At 56.1% G+C, this 17,980-nt stretch overlaps 7 protein-coding genes across 7 annotated transcripts; 2 read left to right on the top strand and 5 right to left on the bottom strand.

Moving 5' to 3' along the window:
- Positions 1-117: 117 nt before the first annotated feature.
- Positions 118-401, bottom strand: PG985_009910 (uncharacterized protein; the record flags this gene model as incomplete). Its single annotated transcript, XM_066829678.1, has 2 exons — positions 118-206; positions 278-401. 2 exons carry the CDS (start codon positions 399-401, stop codon positions 118-120), a joined length of 213 nt encoding a protein of 70 aa, XP_066682068.1.
- Positions 402-1,051: 650 nt separating this feature from the next.
- On the top strand, positions 1,052-3,741 carry PG985_009909 (uncharacterized protein; the record flags this gene model as incomplete). Its single annotated transcript, XM_066829677.1, has 3 exons — positions 1,052-1,636; positions 2,088-2,211; positions 2,261-3,741. 3 exons carry the CDS (start codon positions 1,052-1,054, stop codon positions 3,739-3,741), a joined length of 2,190 nt encoding a protein of 729 aa, XP_066682067.1.
- A 1,010-nt stretch (positions 3,742-4,751) lies between these two features.
- PG985_009908 (cytochrome p450) lies at positions 4,752-6,425 on the bottom strand (the record flags this gene model as incomplete). Its single annotated transcript, XM_066829676.1, has 2 exons — positions 4,752-6,224; positions 6,351-6,425. The coding sequence occupies 2 exons, from the start codon at positions 6,423-6,425 to the stop codon at positions 4,752-4,754; spliced, it is 1,548 nt and encodes a 515-aa protein (XP_066682066.1).
- A 1,338-nt stretch (positions 6,426-7,763) lies between these two features.
- Positions 7,764-8,836, bottom strand: PG985_009907 (ribonuclease H-like protein; the record flags this gene model as incomplete). Its single annotated transcript, XM_066829675.1, has 2 exons — positions 7,764-8,129; positions 8,153-8,836. The coding sequence occupies 2 exons, from the start codon at positions 8,834-8,836 to the stop codon at positions 7,764-7,766; spliced, it is 1,050 nt and encodes a 349-aa protein (XP_066682065.1).
- Positions 8,837-9,843: 1,007 nt separating this feature from the next.
- On the bottom strand, positions 9,844-11,787 carry PG985_009906 (GTP-binding protein 1; the record flags this gene model as incomplete). The annotated part of the gene is made up of 1 exon (XM_066829674.1): positions 9,844-11,787. The coding sequence occupies one exon, from the start codon at positions 11,785-11,787 to the stop codon at positions 9,844-9,846; it is 1,944 nt and encodes a 647-aa protein (XP_066682064.1).
- A 901-nt stretch (positions 11,788-12,688) lies between these two features.
- Positions 12,689-13,939, bottom strand: PG985_009905 (uncharacterized protein; the record flags this gene model as incomplete). The annotated part of the gene is made up of 1 exon (XM_066829673.1): positions 12,689-13,939. The coding sequence occupies one exon, from the start codon at positions 13,937-13,939 to the stop codon at positions 12,689-12,691; it is 1,251 nt and encodes a 416-aa protein (XP_066682063.1).
- A 2,523-nt stretch (positions 13,940-16,462) lies between these two features.
- On the top strand, positions 16,463-17,812 carry PG985_009904 (uncharacterized protein; the record flags this gene model as incomplete). Its single annotated transcript, XM_066829672.1, has 1 exon — positions 16,463-17,812. The coding sequence occupies one exon, from the start codon at positions 16,463-16,465 to the stop codon at positions 17,810-17,812; it is 1,350 nt and encodes a 449-aa protein (XP_066682062.1).
- Positions 17,813-17,980: the final 168 nt, after the last annotated feature.

Below are 17,980 nucleotides of genomic sequence, written 5' to 3'. Positions count from 1 at the left end.
ATACATGATTATACAACTAAAACGTAGCGCGTATCATCCAATGTCCTAGGCATATGGTCCACCGGAATAACCGGTATTGAGCACTTGTTGACATGATTAATTCAGGTCGTGTAGGCATTACTCCATTGGTCCCAGGCCAATGTCGACAGGTCCGGCGGCAGCTTGCTCATCGGAACCGAAGGTGGGTGCTTGGGATCTATTTTCGGCTGTAACAACAAGTCAGCGAATGGAAAAACCACAAGACTAAGCAAGGGTTGAAAGTCGGTAGCGGGCTTACCATGTAGGGTCGAATTCCTATGAATGAACCACCCAATGGGCGCAAGAACCACGGTTGCGAGTAGACTCACAAGACCGATGATGGCAACTGGTGGCCATTGTTCCTTTCCCTGGGCGGACTCCATGTTTGCGACAGAACCGAGTGGTAGCGTGGCAGTGGAAAAGAGGTTACGTCGCTAAGGTGGGGTGATAGACTTAATGAGTGCTTGAATAGAAGAGTCGAAAAAGCGAAATACCGGATGACAAGAACGTAAGGCCTGGCTGAATGTTGATGTTTTCCAAGCTACATGCCATCGATTACGCGAGGGAACACCCATTTTAAGCAACAAGCAAGATAGGATAAATCAAAGGCGAGTGCTTCGGTGCCGACTATGTTATCGTCAACCAATACGATTTGATCGGAGACCTCTATGATACCCCTTTAGGCAATAGTCCCCCTCTGTTTTCGTGGCTACTAAGCCCAAATAAGTGCGCCGACATAAAGCTCCCTCGTAATTGGTCAGCCAAATGTACAGGTTCTCACGCCTACTAAGCCCAAATAGATGAGCCGACAAGAAGCTCTCTTGTGGTTGGCTAATGATCAAAGCGAGCATGTTGCCTTAGGCCGCCAGGCCAAGGTACAGCAGCATATTTCAATTGCCGTCGGCTGGAAATACCCTTCCGTTTCTTCTTCTCTGCTCTTGCTCAGGAAAATCATCATCCCCTACCGGATCTGTCATATCAAACCTTAGCATATATTCATCTTACCTCTCGCCTCGTCACAAACAAATCAAACATGGATCACACAGAACACACTGACACAACCGCTCTCCAAGGAGAGGACACCGTCATGAATGGGCAGGATGACCTCCTCGACGTATTCGCAGATACTCTTGGCCCCTTGGATGAAACTCTAACCGACCTCAATCCCGTGCAGCCCGTTCCTATATTTTCTGTCAATTCATGTGATCCTCCTTCTTTCTTTCTCGATGATGCTGCCATCCACGACGCGACCACTGAACTTGCGCCACCTCAGGAACACACCACCTTCCATGATTTCGATGCTACGGATGATAACATTGATGCAGACTTGATGTTGGGCTATGGCCCAGCGCTGTCCGATATCATCATTGAGCCAGGCGACGATAGTTCCGGGAATGCTGTACTTGACTGGAGTTTCCTGGATCCGCCACTGACTAATTCAACGTTGGCCATGGAGCTCGATAGAAGCGGCAATGAATCGGTGATTGATCCGATCACTGGGATGTCCCTGCCTGAACTACCTTCGGACCACAACAGTTCAAGGCAACTTCCTGCCGTGGTCTTGGATGTTTCTGAACCTATCTCGGATCCCCACAGAGGAATCGTTGAGTCCAAACAGGTAGCCAGGAGATCCTTGATTGCACCTTCACACAGCCAACAGACGACACCATTACCGTATATTTCTGAGGCATCCACGTCCAAAATGAAGCCTCTTCTTCCGAAGCAACCAATAAATGCGTCAATAGGAGAACCTTTACTCGCCGATAGACCACAGAGCTCACTAGCAGAGGTATCTGGATTCACTTGGCCGCCAGCTCACCAACAGGCCCCGAAACGCGGTGCGGAAAGCCCCCCTGGGAGTTATCGATGGACAAAAGCTATCACCCTTAATAATTACTCTCGTGTGCCGGTTTCAACACAAAGCCAAGTCATCCCAAGCACTTCCAGAAATACGGAACCTGGCGGGACTTTACGGGGACGATCACGAGTCTGCCTATGGTGTCGCATGAATCAAAAAAGGGGTAAGCTCCACCCATGAATGCTGGAAATAGTAGCTTACCATGGTTTAGTGTGACCGTGGAATGCCCTGTGCCAACTGCTTGAAACGTTTGCGGGATCGCTCGGAAAATGAGACGATCGGTAATTTCAAATGTGTCCCCTCGGACTTCGGAGAGCACGTGTATTTGCATCAAGGTATTCTGATCAATACAGGCGGTGATATAAACTCACTGACACGTCTTAGCCCTAAACGCCGTTTTCCCTTTCGCGAGTCGTTATATTCCATGGTGGCTACCTTTAACTCCCGATGAACAATCCTGTGTCTTGTGGGCTGATTACATAGCCCCTTCGATGGTTCGCACTGCCACACGTTCCTTTCACAGAGCTCGAGTTCTTTCAGCCGACTATGGGATCAGTCACGTTCTGGCCTGGCTACATTTTAAACCGCTAGAGCCAAGCGACCTCAGGGTTAAAGGACGTGGCAGAGGGAGAGGAAAAGCCAGAAAGGATCCTCTACAACAAATCTCCTTCTTCTTAGAGGACTTACCCAAGGGGCCTCTCGAGCTCCCGCGAATCTGTCCCGCTACGAGGCTTTACTTTCCTCCAACATCATGGGTGTACGCATCAGTACTCATTCTTGGCAGCGAAGCACTCGGCCCAGCCCACAGAACGTGCCCGTTTGCACTTATGGGATTTTCTCTGACTATATCCAATATTTTCCACCAGCAGACAGCCGGCTTGATTCGGAAATTCCAGAACCAATCGAAACTGATCGACAATTTGGTGACAATCTACTTTCTTGCGAGACGCGCAAACGACTTCAAGAGTCGTCTTATAACGCGACAGAGACTGGTCGAGAAATCGATTCTCGAAAGATATGTTCCGATACTCCGTCAAATTTCGGATCTCAGACACCAGTTACTCGAAGCAGTCCAGCTTGCGTTTAATGTAAATTTATCAATGGCCGAACTCGAAATACTCCTAGCTGCGTCCGAGGCATCGGAAGAGTTAACTGATGAGCTTGATTCCGCAAAGAAATACCAACGTCAATTGATTGGTTATTGGAAGGAAATTCGCAATATGGAGAATCAACTCTTCAAAGTTGACCATGCGTACCTGCAAGAACTTCAACAAACCTCTACGGATCTCGAGAGTGCAATGAATGCAGAAGGCTTCGATATGCTTGCTTCCTATGCAGAACAGTTACTTGAGAAGTTGCTGTCTCCCTCCTACCTCACGGCAGCGTTTTTGTCCATACTGCGTCTGGACGCGCTCTGTCGAATGACGACTCGCGGCTCCAATCCGGATCCGGATGCCGACGAGGAATGTCCCGAGTATGATCGGGATGTGCGACATCTTTTTCAAGTCTCGGAGAAGGATCGGGCTCGAATCGATAAGCTTGCTCATGACACCGAAGCCAGAATACATACAGTTGCGCAACAAACAAGCAGGCTGGGGCCGATGGAAGAAGAAACGGGAGAAATGCGGCACAGCCTGGAGCCTGTATACGTACTTTCGTCGGTGGTGAAGCCGATGTGCTGGCACAGGTTCACGCATGATGGTACGATGCCTTTTCCAGAGTGGGCTCTTCAGATCGAGGATGCGGCCCAGCGAAACGTCGACTTGGAAAGGTATCCAAATTACGGTACTGGTCCAGGTCTACTGGATACCACCCCTGCTGTGGAGACACTGTCAACAATACTAAAGGTGATGGAGAATCTATAGGGCCTTGGAAATTGATTCAACGTTATGTTCATAGATATTGTATCTACAAGACCTGCCCCTTAAAAAATGGCCGTTGGACTAGTGCGAAGGATTTCAACAGCTCCTCTTTTACGTAAAAGTCGGAAGTTGGCATTAGTACCTATTCTGTTAGATGCAGTTCCCATAGGATATCGAACCCATTACGGACCTACTAATATCTTGATTCGTTATAGTACGTTGCAATCTTTTTGGCAAGACTAATCCCAGGCGCTTCTATTCCGGAAGGGTATCGTTGGCTAGATTCTGGCACGTATACAAGGTGTTGAGATCTTAGGGATCAGAACTATTCTCGAGAAGTTTTTCAGTCAACCATGTTTACTTTTCGGGCCTCCTAGAGTATGTATCAGACCACTGTGGTAGAAGGAATAGTGCAAGGGGTTAAAGACAACAAGGCCACAAACTCGAACGACGGCATACTCGACATAACCCCTTCTCGGACGATGATGGATGCCCGTAGGAAGGAAACAGTTGATGAGGAAACTGTGGAACATACCAGAACTACCTCACTGGTTGCTACAAAAGACCACCACAGCGAAAACGACATGGTGGCTCAGTATTTCACCGACACTTATGGTGCCGAGGCCAACGAGTCCGACACACGCACCAGCTACACACTGAGAACGTACGCGATGGAAGCCTTGAAGTACCTGGAGGTGGGAGACATAGTGCAGCTCAGAAGACAAGCAACCGCGGCCCTGCATTATATGGAATGTAGCAATACATGAATCTGCCTGTGTATATATACAATATCAGGAATGGAGACCCCCCTAACTCCCTAACAATGGCGCCTCGCGATGCATATGTACGATCTAAATCCTCAATCTTCCCCGCAAAGCGCCATGCATATACTTTGGTGTCCAAACCGGTGTGGCTGCTGTCGTGGCGTAACATCCAGGCTCCTATCCGAAGAGACGACAGGCAGTTGCTTCCACACTGCTCCCTCTCTCCCAACTTTCTCCACATTCCGCCTACTACTTCTTCACCGGCGTCAAATACACCTGCAACGGCGGCTTATCCCACACCGTAAACGCCTTCTGCCCCACCAACCACCCCCGGCTCTCGTCGGCGATCCGCATGTCGAAGTTGTACACAATCTTGGCGAGGATGAGCCGCATCTCGGCGTACGCGAGGTTCTTGCCGATGCAGTTGCGCGGGCCCAGGCTGAACGGCTGCATGGCGTCGAGGTTGTCGCCCGCGAAGCGCGCGTCCCCCAGGAACCGCTCCGGGTGGAACCCCATGGGGTCCGTCCACAGCGTCGGGTCGTGCGAGGCGGCGTAGTGCCACACCGCGACCCGCGTCCCCCCGGGCACGAAGTGGCCGGCCACCTGGGCGCCGCCCTGGGGCGCCAGGCGGGGCAGCCCGATGACGACGGGCGGGTAGCGGCGCAGGGACTCGTTGAGGCAGGCCAGCATGTAGGACAGGGAGCCGACGGAGCTGAGGGTGATGTCGGCGTCGTCCTGGAACGTGGAGCGGACCTCGTTGGTCAGCTTGGCGAGGGCGTCGGGATTCGACAGCAACAGGAACGTGGCCCCGCTCAGCAGCGTCGCCGTCGTCTCGGACCCGGCAATGATGAGCAGGCTCGCGTTCATCTGCAGCGTCATGAGGTCCATGCCCAGCTCGTCCTTCTTGCGGATCAGGCCCTCGATGAAGTCGGGCCGGCCCTCGGCGCCCAGCTCGATGCGGCGCACCAGCTTCTCGCGCGTCATGCGCTGGTGCGCGTCGCGGCTGCGCATGCCGCCCAGCCGGCTCATGGCCAGCACGAGCCCGCCGCAGCCGATGCTCAGCAGCGCGCTGACGACGCCGCCGAAGCGGATGGTCTCGGTGATGCGGCGGACCCAGGGGTGGTAGCTGCGGCTCTCGAGGCAGCCGAAGGGCTCGCCGAAGCCGAGGTCGCCGATGACGTCAAAGGTGCACCAGTTGAGCCACTCGCGCATGTTGACGGCGCGGGGCTTCTTGGCTTCCGGGTCGTCGAGGTTTCCCGATTCAGTGCTGCAGACCTCGCGCAGCCGGTGCACGAGCAGGTCGACGTAGCTGCCGATGATGGGCTCCTGGGCGCGCATGCTGCGCTCGCTGAAGCCGTGGGCGAGCTGGCGGCGCAGGGCGCCGTGGTACTCGCGCGACTGGGCCGAGACGATGTTCTCGGGCAGGTCTTTAATGGGGCGGTACATCTGCGGGTCCTTGGGGAACTCGGGCTCGCCCTGCGCGCGGTGGCCGTAGATGTCCCGCCAGGCCTGGGGGGAGACAAAGGCGAGCTCGTCGGGGGCGATGCGCACGACGGGCCCGTACGCCACGTGCAGGTCCGCCACTTTCAGGCCCAGCCGGCCCTTGGTCATGTAGTAGGCGCGCGGCAGGTTCGAGGCGCGGTGGTGCAAGGGACCTGGGAAGGCGCGCAGGGGGTGCAGGAACAGGTTGTACGCGAGCCAACTGATGTAGTAGGCAATTCCCTAATCCGGCAGGTCAGCGGGGTTCTGATTGGGCGCCCCGAGCCCGTGGGGAGGGGAGGGGGCGGAAAGAGATGCAGATCAAAATGAAGATCGGGCGGAAAATTCAAATTCGAGGTGTTGACATACCAAGGCAACGGCAAGCAGTGCCAAATTGGGCAGCCCCAAGCCAGATATGGGTAGGTCTGCCATCTCGACGGCCATGTTTGGAGTAGCAATTGATGCAGGTCGAGTTACTGGTTGTGCTTTATTGGAACTCTAAGCAGCAGGTGTCAGAGTTATCTCGTCTCTCGGACGATAAGTATGGAACAGTCAACAGTACATGATCCCAGAAAAAAGGTTTGGGCAGAGCAGGGGCAAGGCATGTAGGCCTACTTAAGTATTTTAATTCTAAAGCGACCTCTCCAACCCCCGTGCCACGGTCAGTCCTGCCCCGGTGTTGGGATTGACCCGTGCTGCGAAGGAAGGGGCAACGAATGCAACGAGGGAATCCTGTAGGACATAGCGCGCCACAGAACCAAGGAACGGCCTTAGCAAAACAGAACATTAGCAATGCCGGGCCGCCTATCGAGGGCATGCGACAACGAATTTCCGCCATTGCCATTGGTGGCTGCCACCAAGCCCTTCATTTCGCATCGCAAGCCCCCCCCCTGTTTGGAAGCGGGGAGCCGTCGCAAGCCCATACTACCATTCTTGAAGAAGCAAAGCCGGGTGATGTAACCCTCTGCTCATCGAATCCTTAGGCTAGGTCAATTCGTCAACAACCCCTTATCGAGGGTGGGCGATAGGGCTGCGTAGTTGGCAGATCCCCCGCGATTATACCCGACCCTCCGGCTCCTCCAGTTCCGGTATTGGCTAAGCATAAAAAGACCCATAGCTTGCCAATCCCTGGTCCGGCATTGGAGAGGAACCGCCCCAACTGCCCTAACTGCCGGCTGCCCGTTATGCTAGCGCCGAAGGAAAAGCACCTCATCTTGCATAAAATTTGATGGGTGCCGTCCGCTTCCGAGAAATTGACCGGGTTGCTCTTCCTACTACTCACTACCTAGGAATACCACCGCCTGGGCGTGCTTCATGACAGTTTTCGCTGCCGTGGTGTTTCCATATTATGACGACACCATCACGCTACTAGCTGGTGGGAACCGGAGTTCGTGGTTTGTTTCCAGAACCCCGAACTCCGCTCGCTATCTCCACGATCGCATTGATACGAGACGAGCCATCCGCGGGGTTCGAGAACTCCGGGCAAACGTTGTGCAAGGAATGAGATAGGGGTGTTGTTGACGTGCCCTAGGCCGACTGTCAACTTCCGGCTTTTGGGTAGGTAAGCAGAGAGATCTTCAATGTTTGGGTCTTCGCGCTTTCGCCTCGCGCCCTTGCCCTCGCCCTCGCGCCGCCTTCGCACTTTCGTGCGCAATAAGTGCGAGATCGCTTCTTACGCGATCTTCCTACATAGTCAACGATAGATCCTAGAGTCAGTTCACTTGTCGTCCTCGCTCAATGAAGGTGTCTCTCTTCTCAAGCAAGTATGTCGTCCAGCCCGTTTCACCAATCGACGCTCAGTCCCCCGAACTCGATTTCCATTTCGCGATGCTTGGCCTGCACGTATGCTGTGCGGCCGAACTCATCTGTCCGCGGACTATTTGATTTTGATTTCTTTCTGGTGGAGTGAGGCTTGTCGTCCTTCTGTGATTGGGCGACACGTGCTTTCGATTTCTCCTTGACGCTTCTCTTCTGTTTCTTCGACAGCTGCTTCCAATACTCCTCCCGCAGGCGCGGCAGGTAGTACACGTCGCCTACGCAGTAGGCCAGGATCTCGGGGCTCAACGGGCGCTGGTTGAAGACGGCGTAGGAGCCTCCGGACTTGGGGCAGAATAGATTCTTGCCGGCGTCTTTCGATCCCGCCCATTCCTTCTTCTCGGCCGGGACAGGACCGTCTTCAAGCACTCGGCCAACCCGCGGGTCCAGCCGTGCGAAGGGCCGCCTGGCCGAAGGGCATTCTCCATAAGCTGGACGTCCTCGACGTTCTGGAGCGCCACGCCGTACTGGTGGAACAGGGCATCCGCGTCGTTCCGGACGTCGAAACCGGCTTTCTTGTAGTCGTTGGATTGGAGGATCTGCTTGATGGTGAAACCGCGCGAGCCTTTCGTCCGGAAGACGGCCCGTTTCAGGGCGAAGACATCGAGCACGAAGGCCTGACGCAAGGAAGGGGAGTAGAGAATGAGGAGCGACATCCGCCCGTGTCGAGAAAGCCGATGGCCCTCAGCGTCTAGGTACAAGTCGCTGCCGCCGGTTTTCCGGGCCCAGAGGCGATCGGCCACTTCCGACACGCCGGCGGGCGTGTCGACGAAGAACGTCTGGATCGCTGTGCCGGCCCTTCCCGGCACGCTGATTGGCGATAGTTTTGGAGGGACATTTCGGGGCTGTGAGCTCTGCAGGGTGGTAGCGGCGGCCACAGGTGCTCTTGCGGCTGTTGCTCTTGCGGTTGTTGCATTTGCGGCCGCTTTGGTGCTGCTCACTCTGCGATGGAGTACAGTGCACTCTTGGATAGCCCTGCTCCCAATTCGCAGCGTAGAGCTGCTGCGCGCGCCCAAACCAGATATCCTGAGCATAGTCATCGGGTCCAATGCGATGGTGTAGGCATCCTAAACGTGTCCGTTTGCATCGATCGTTAGCGATGGTTTTTCCGTTTCGAATTTCGGCTGCCTGCATATGGATTGGAATCCCGCCCCCAGGTACGGAATACGGAGAAGTAGCATAACCGCGCGCACCTCTCAAAATGAACACCCCTCAAGAAGAGCATCCCTCAAGAAGAGCACCCCTCAAGAAGAGCACCCCTCAAGAAGAGCACCCCTCAAGAAGAGCACCCCTCAAGAAGAGCACCCCTCAAGAAGAGCACCCCTCAAAATGAACACTGAAAACGGTGAAATATACGTCTAAGCCACCCTAAATAGGGCCGTACCAAGATGAATTTCAGAGGCGACTCGACTTCAGGTCTACATCTAATCGCAATCCGAACATGGTCAAAATAGAAAAGCTACGAAAGTGAGGACATTCCCGTATCCTATGTATAAATATCCCGAAATCTGGTCACCCTGCCAGCGATCAACACTCAGATAAGCTATCGTGGTCATGGTTCACATAAATATATCAACCGCTAGCTAGATATATATTACTGTATTCAGCAAGCGCTCTGTGTATGCGTGTTGCGCCTACACGTTCGCCCATACACCTACATACATACATGCGAAGAGAAAACAACACCGAATCCACCCAAACGCCTGCGTGACTGACCATCTTTCATTGAACAATTGTCCTCATCGAAGGGTTAGCCAGTGTGCATATTATTCGTAAGTAAGTATGCAAAAGTATGCCTGAGTTCCCATGAGTAGCAACCAGCAAAACGCCAAAACGAAAACAACATCTCAAGAAAAACCACTCGACGCTTCATCCCCTCGCTCATTCGTCGCCTGGTAACGAGCGCATACATGAGGAGAACCCGCAGCTCCCCCGCTGTCATAAAGGAAACCAGAAAAAGAAACATGCTGGAATCAAAGACAAGTAAGCGCACAAGAGCCAACCCATAGCTCAGCCCGAAAACCTCATCCTCATCTTCCACGACATCTCAAGCCCCAACCGAAACCTGCGCCGCCCCCACCCCGTCTTCCTGCCCCTTCCCCCCCTCATCCCCCTCGCCGCCCCCTCCGGGCATAAGCGGCCGCTTCGGATCATACCCCACCGACTTCACGATCCCCAACCCCTTCGTCCTCCCCTCGCGGAACAATAACCTATCCCCGGGCACGAGGTACTCGGGCCGCTGCACGAACCGGAACGCCACCGTCGCCCGGTCCCCCGTCCGGATGAAGGGGCGGTCCACGTCGATGATGGCGCACGTCTGCGACACGGGCCCCACGTGCAGCATCGCCTGGTACTTGGCCTTGATCGTCGTCGCGTGCGACAGGATCAGCACCTCGGCCACGAACTCCTGGTGCACCTTGGGCGCCGGCGCCCCCTCCACCTTCGGCAACACCACCATGCCCTTGCGCACGTCCTTGCGCCGCACCTTCTTCAGCGCGAAGCTCGCCGACTGCCCCGCCGACGCCGCCGGCACGTCGATGCGCTTCCGCTGGATCGACCGCACGCTCGTCGGCGTGAAGTTGCCCAGCCCGTCCGGTCCGATCAGCACGTTGTCGCCCGCGTGGATGACACCCGACTTGACGATGCCCGACACGACGGTCCCGACAAAGGGCACCGAGAACGTGTCGTTGACGTGGAACTCAAACGCCGCGTCGGCGTCGTAGCGGCCGTGGTGCGGCAGGATGTTCAGGAAGGTGCGGACGAGGTCGAGGTTCTCGCCCGTGACGTTGGAGACCTGGAAGATGGGGCAGATGCGCTGGCTGACAAACTGCGTCGCCGTGTTGATGCACTCTTCGCGGTTCCGAATGAAGACGGGGATCTTGCGAGCGCCGGGCGACTTCAAAATCTTAGAGATCTGTTCGAGCGTCTGCTGCAGGATGTTGGGCGGGCAGATGTCGATCTTGGTGACAACTACCATGACCGGCACGTTCAGTGCCAACGCGATACCCAGGTGCTCTTTGCTCATGCCCACAAGCCCGTTGTTGGCTGCCACCATGAGCAAGCAGTAGTTGGGGCTGCTGGACAGCAGGCCAAAGACGGTCGTGCGCAGGTACTTCTCGTGCCCTGCCAGATCCGTGAACGTGATGACCTTGGCGCTGCGCTTGCCAATCTCCTCCCACGAGAGTTTTCTCCCGGGCACGTCGGACGAGATGACCTTGCCCGCCGTATCGAAGCCCATGATCTCCATGCCGACCGAGCTGGTCCGGCCCGTCTCGATCTCGTGCTTGTGCCGGAACAGGTTCACGCGGGCCTTGCCACGTCCGTCGTCGAGATCGCCCTTCACCAACACACCCAGCATGGAGCTCTTCCCCGCATCGACGTTGCCCACGACGGCGATGCGCGTCTCGATCACGCTCTCGGCGGCGCTCGGCGCCTGCCGTATCATGATCTTGCCGCTGCAGTCCGTGTCCTTGTCCTTACCAGTCGTAACGGAGTCAGCCTCGGCCTCGCCCCCGACGTTCTTGGTGAGCAGCACGTTGCAGTCGGCGTGAATCGTCTTGGCCGCCTTGCGCAGCCGCGCGAGCGCCGCGTCGAACTCGGCCTTGGTCAGGCGCATCGAGTCGCCATTGTTCTCGAACCCGAGGTCGAACACCGCCTCGCCGTGCCCTTCCAGCAGCCGGGTATCGATGACGTCGACGAGCTTCTGTAGGTTCTTCTCCTCGTCGCCCTCGTCGTCCGCGGTAGCCAGCAGGAGCTCGCGCAGCGGGACCTGGGGCACGGCGTCGTTGAGGGTCAGGGAGTCGAGAATGTCGAGCTCCTCGTGGTGTTCCTCCTCATTGTTGTTCGAGGTTGTTGCTGTCGCTGTTGCCGCGGGTTTCGAAGTGGGGTACCGTAGCGCCTGCTGTTTCTCGACGAAGTCGGCGAAGTCGCTCAGGGCCGCTTCGCCTTTCCGCCGTTCGTGTGGTAACTGTTTTGCCGTTCGGGTTGTCATATTGGCCGATAATATGATATTCGATATCCGTGGATTAGGTAGTTAGGGTGGCGATATATTCGAGTTGGTATCATTGAATTGGACGAAGATCAATGTGTCCGACAACGAAGTGGGGATTGGTCCGAGGTCGTGGAATAGCTGCTGCTTTTGGCAAACGAAAACGAACAACCTCGTGTCTGCTGGGGTGGTTGGATGCTGGCAGAGACAAGAGTAGTTGGAGACGGTCTGCAAGTGTGTCGTATTGTAGGAAGTAAGTTTTAGTCGGAAATGGGCGCCGGGGGGTTTCGCCACGAATATGTGATGATGAAGTCAGGCTCTCGCTGGTCCCGACCCGTGCTTTGTTTCTGGAGCTAAGTTTGATGGGATCGCAAATATATTTGTCGCGGGTCGTTGGTAGCTCACGCTGCACATGCACTGCCGCAAATGGAAAGGAAATCAATGTGCAACAAAAAAGATGTCTGGCTGTACACGAGTATCTACACGAAGTTAAATAGAATGGAGGAGCCGGCCCCGAAGCGGTCGAGTCATAGAGGCGCTGCAATCGGATCGTATGAGTAACACGGGGAGGTTACGTCTAATGGCCTGGCCTGGGCAGTCATGACTCCAACGACTTGCGACTGGACAGTTGGGGGCCACTTTTCGCTGCCAAGCTCCGGGGAGAGCCCCGCCACATCGCCCCCTAAGTCTATCGATAAGAGCTGAGCTCCCATAGCGTGGGGCATGAAGGCAGCTCCATCGAACAGACAGATGAAGATAGAGTCAAACACATTGATCGATATTGAAAAAGTGGTATAGTTTTCATGTTTTGTTATGACATTCATATTTATACATTCCAGCCGGGGCCGTAGTCATGATTAAGTAGGTATAGTCGTGAGTTAACAATAATACAGCCTCTTTTCCTCTATTTGGCCTCCTTCTTGGCCTTGTCGGCAATCTCCTGCGCGCGCTGCGCCTTCTTGTCGAGCACCTGCTTGATCTCGTCCATGGTCTCCTTTAGGAGCTTCTGGCCCTCCTCCTGGTGCTTCTCCGCCACCTCCTTCATCTGCTTGAGCTTGGGCAGGATCTCGCCGCCGTTGGGGATCATCTGGAAGTAGCCGTCGAGGTCCAGCCCGAAGCTCTGCGACGCCTGCTGGCCCTTGGACTTGGCCTGGTCGACCGTCTTCTTGACGTAGTCCTCGAACCCGCTCAGGTCCTTCTTCTCGAGCGAGCTGCTCAGCTTCCTGAAGAGCTCGGTCGTGTTCCCTTGCTTGAGCGCGTCCTCGTTCTCCTCCAGCAGCTTCTTGGCTTGCGGGTACTTGTCCAGGTACGGCTTGGCCTGCTCGAGGCCCTTCTTCCAGCCCTCGTCGCCCAGCTTCTTGACCTTCTCCGTCTTCTCCTGAATCAACTTGCGCGCCTTGTCGATGCTCGCGACGCTGAAGCCGGACTTGAAAATATCGCTCAACTGTTGCCACGTCTCGTCCACCTGCTTCTTGGCCTCGGGCCCGTACTGCTCGCCCAGCTGCTTGAGCTGGTCGACGTTGCCGCCGAGCTGCTTCTTGACCTCGGGGTGGTTGTCCATCAGGTCGCTAATCGAGTTGCCCGCCAGGCTGGCCAGCTTCTGCCCCAGGTCCGCCAGCACGTCGTAGGCCTTGCGCGCCGTCTCGAGGCTCAGGCCGGACTTGGCCAGGTCCTGGAACTGCTTGTAGGCGTCGTTGACCAGCTTATCGGCCTCGTCCTTGTTCTTCTCCCGGACCGTCTCCAGGTCCTTGAAGGCCATGTCGACGTACTGGCGGCCGCCGGGGAACCAGCCGACGTACGAGTAGCAGAACTCCTTGACGTAGCGGTAGGCCTGGTCCGCGTCGGGCGTCTTCTCCTGCAGCTTTCGGGCCGCCTGCTCGTACGTCTTGTTGGCCTCGCTGGCCGTCTTGCTGATGGTCGAGTGCATCCTGCCCGCGGCGCTGTACGAGTACATCAGGTAGGCGATGCCGACCGAGACCGCGCCGCCCGCCATGCCCGAGGCGAACGACGTCCCCGCCGCGCCGCCTGCGGTTTGGCTGGCATTGGGGCCGGCTGTGGAGGATTGGAAACGGGCTTGTTGGGGGATTCGGGAGGTTCTCAGCTGACGGGCAGCTCGGGGTATCGAGGCCCGCGCCGAGGTTTGTATCGCCGACATGATGGCTGTGGTGGGGGAGGAGAGGAAGTGATGTGGTTTGAAATATGATCAATTGATGTCAGGGTATCTTTCAACGATCGAGTTGGGTGTCGTAGGTATAGAAAGAGCTGGTATTGGGGTTTTCACTGAGGGTATAATTGGCGAGAATAGAGAAAATGTGAGTGAACGGTTTCAGTTGAGTTTATCTACTTCCTACCTGCCTCGGGCATATGCAGCACCTGCCGGGCTTTTCCTCCGCGCGGTCATCGTAAATTCAACGAAAGATTGATCTCAATGACGCAGTGGTTGCGTTGGGTGACAGGCCCAATGCAGGAACACAGGCTAGCGATCTAGCAATTGCGGGAAAGTATGGGGGGAAATGAGCAAAGCGGGCGGGACACAAGCCCAGCCAGCCAGGTTGGACCAAACTCTCCGGGGGAATGACGTGGGCTATGGTCAGAGCCGAGACAGAGAGCTGCTGTCGAGACATCAATGGAAGGGGAAAGATGCTCAAAGCCATGCGCCCATCGTCATTGTCCGGAAGCCAATTGGACTTTTCCTAGCTGTTCCAGTGGTTCCTCTCTCTCTCAGCCAATGCCGCGCCGGATCGCTTCAAGCTGTCCGGACCTGACTCCGAGCAGAGCGCTAGGAAGTAGCTACGTCAGTTTTGGAATCCTAATCCAAGCCTGCGCTTGTGTGGCTAAGCCTCAAATCCAGCCTCTTCACCCGCCTCAGGGACTTGCTTTTGAGAAGCGATTCCTCGCCCAAAGGTCCTCGCCCAAAGGTTTGTCGCGCGCCTCATGGGGGATACCGATATCCAACCGTCGGTCAGAGCGACATCTGTGACATGCCCCCGTGACACGCGCGAGAAGGGACTTTCGAGGTCTCGGTCAGAGTATCCAGTCATAGATTGTACAGTAAGAGACTCCAGTTGAGGTCAGGTATAACTTCGGGGTCAAATAGTAGTTAAACGAACGGAACTCCATTCTGATGCTCATTGGCACAAGTCAAACCTCAGGCAGGATCCAATGGCTTTTGCTTGGAGATTGAAGCGCAACCTCGGTCCAAAAACACAATAATTTGTTTTCCCCGTGCGGAAGGAAGTGAGAGGGCGGCTACTTGCGGGTTTGATGTGCAGCATCCTCACTAAGATCCTGAATACTGCTGAAGTATTGACATCCATGATACAAGAAGTGCTTCTCTGATAAGTAGCACGGCAGTCAAAGTGACAGTCAATGCAGCAGACGAACTAATGGATGCGAAAAAGCAGTGATGCATACCCCCTTGATGGCGAGAACGCTGCTTTTCGTACAGTACTTCCCTTGGATAATTGATAGGCCAGTTTATCCAATCGGGTATTCCATTCAACGGAATAAACGTTATGCCAATAGCCCCAATTGATCCCTGGTATGTACAGTACAGCATAATCTGGTGGGAGCAGCATTCTCGCCATCAAGGGGATACGTTGCTTATGGCTTTGATGTGGTTTTCTGGAACTGTTCGCCGAGCCAGATCTCCCTTGCCCGATCTAATCTTGATAACGATAGAGATAGGACCCGTTTCTCTCAGCGCTCTGTCCAGCCAGGTTTTTTTTTTCTCCTCCACTTCAATAAACGCCAGTGCCCGTCTAGAAGCATAGCCACAGCCATGCAGCAAGGCGAGTGCCGACCTCGCTGCCAAGCCAAGTTATCTGATCAAACCCTTCCCCACCCCGGTCTCGGTTGATCCCCTTTTCAGTTATCAGATCCGTTCATAGTGGCCCCCTCCCTCCAGAGTTCTCCCCTTCGCGCCCGCCAAGGCCCCGCGAACCCAGCCTCTCTTTCACGGTCCCATCGGCCCATTTTCGACGCAGTCTGCTGGCAGCTTTTTCCCTGCCCACTGCCTGCGTTCTGCCAATCCGCATGGGTAGCGCGAAAAATTCTGCTCCAAGTGTTTGCGTACTCGTTCCGAATAGGGAAGTCGGACGGTCGCATCACGGTACTTCTCGGTACATGGTGACTTGAGAGTACTTCTCCTGCCTCTGCTTCCCATCGCTGCGCGCTCGGGTGGGGCAAGCAATGGGGATTGGTAGTGGTTGCTTAGGTACGGGCTATTATGATGTGAACACCACTGACGAGGATGCGACCTCGCGCGACCTTTTCGTCTGGGGGGCCGGCCATAGGAAGAAACCGCTCCCGGCAAAATGGCAACTCTGACGTGATAGCTCAAGACCGCGCCATACTTGTACGTACACGCTTGACAGGGACTGCCTGGAGATGTGTATGGATGGGACGACAGCCGATCCGAACAGCTCCTTGGCCTAGGAAAGTGAGCGCGCAAATGTCGGTCGGCATTGGGTGCGATATAGCTCCACCAGAGCTTCCCAAGCTCTCGAAAGTGGGATGATGTTCCTTCTTCATTGTTGTTCACCACGATTTGTCTGTTCACTATACCACCTTCCTCCCAGTATCGTCAGCACATCTTCATAATATAGCGTTGATCAAGAATACACTTACATACTTACCTGTGCTCACACATATACCTGCCTACATACCTACCTACATGATGACTTCCACAACCGCCGATGACGACCGGCCGGTCCTCAGGCTGCCACACCCGTACCTGACGTCGTACTACCTGGTCAAGTCCAGCAAGAAATCCGAGGGCAGCAGCAATGGCTTCCTCCAGCTCGAGACCAGAAACAACACGGAGAGCAAGAGCACCGGCAAGCCGCTCCCCAAGCCCCTCCACAACCCGTCCCTCTACTTCACCGACCTCACGGACCTGAAGTCGAGCGAGCGGCCGCCCGAGTCCAACAACACGCCCTGGGGCCGCGCGCGCCGCGCCCCCTCGTCGACCTTCGCGTGGGACGGCCAAGCGGCCCCCAACCTGGGCCAGGCCTGGCTGCTCGTCTACGTCCTGTTCACGCTGCGGCCGTCGATGGAGGTGTTCCGCCTCTCGCTCGAGGGCGCGGGGCGGGACCGGCTCGCCCACCAGCTCAAGGCCGTCGGGCTCGCCGTCGACCACCCCGTCGCCACGGGCCTCGTCGACGAGCTGGTCGTGCTCCGGAGCACCTTCTGGCAGGGCGCGGGCTCGCCGTTCGGCCCGCGCAGCACGTGGCTGCCCGAAGATTCAGCCTCCGCTTCGTCCGACTCCTTCACCACGTCCGCGTACCCCCTCGCCCCCCTGCAGCACACCATGACCAACGACCCGGGCACGGCGCTGACGTGGCACCCGCGGCGCCCCGTCAAGCCGCGGCCCGGCTCGACCATCTACAGCCGGTGGATCCCGCACCTGCGCGAGCACTTCTCCATGGTGGCGCTCGACTACACCAACCCCGAGCACCTGCGGCTGTTCCACGAGTGGCAGAACGACCCGCGCGTGTCGCAGGGCTGGAACGAGACGGGCACGCTGGAGCAGCACCGCGAGTACCTGCGCCGGCAGCACGCGGACCCGCACCAGATCACGGTGCTGGCCCAGTTCGACGACGTGCCGTTCGCCTACTTCGAGGTCTACTGGGGCAAGGAGGACCGGCTCGGCGCGTACTACGGCGCGGGCGATTTTGATAGGGGCCGGCACTCGCTCGTGGGCGACGTGCGGTTCCGGGGGCCCCACCGCGTCTCGGCCTGGTGGTCCAGCTTGATGCACTACCTCTTCCTCGACGACCCGCGCACCATGCACGTCGTCGGCGAGCCCAAGTACACCAACAGCTCCGTCCTGGCCTACGACTTCGTCCACGGCTTCTCGCTCGAGAAGTTCGTCGACCTGCCCCACAAGCGCTCCGCCTTCGTCCGCTGCTCGCGCGAGCGCTTCTTCCAGCTCTCGCCCCTCGGCGGCGGCACGGGCGGCGAGAGCGGGGGGAGTAATGAGAAGGTCGTGGGGGGCACGTTGGTTGGGCTGCTGCCGAAGCTGTAGATTTGAAGTGTTTTATCGACTCATCATGTGTAACATATCCGATGAAGGGATCTTGTTGCGACTGTTATGTTTCCTTGGGTACGAAACTTGCGGTCTATTTTAGTTTTGATGTGAGGCGATGAGGGGAAAAGCATGTATATAGAACCAACTTCTCTGCCTGTAGTCAGC

The sequence above is a fragment of the Apiospora marii genome (assembly GCF_038362585.1).
Source record: "Apiospora marii strain CBS 49790 chromosome Unknown utg000006l_segment0_segment0, whole genome shotgun sequence".
In the NCBI taxonomy this organism is placed as follows: Eukaryota; Fungi; Ascomycota; class Sordariomycetes; order Amphisphaeriales; family Apiosporaceae; genus Apiospora; species Apiospora marii.
Note: the sequence above shows the minus strand (reverse complement) of the source record. Positions and strands in the feature narration are given on the sequence as shown.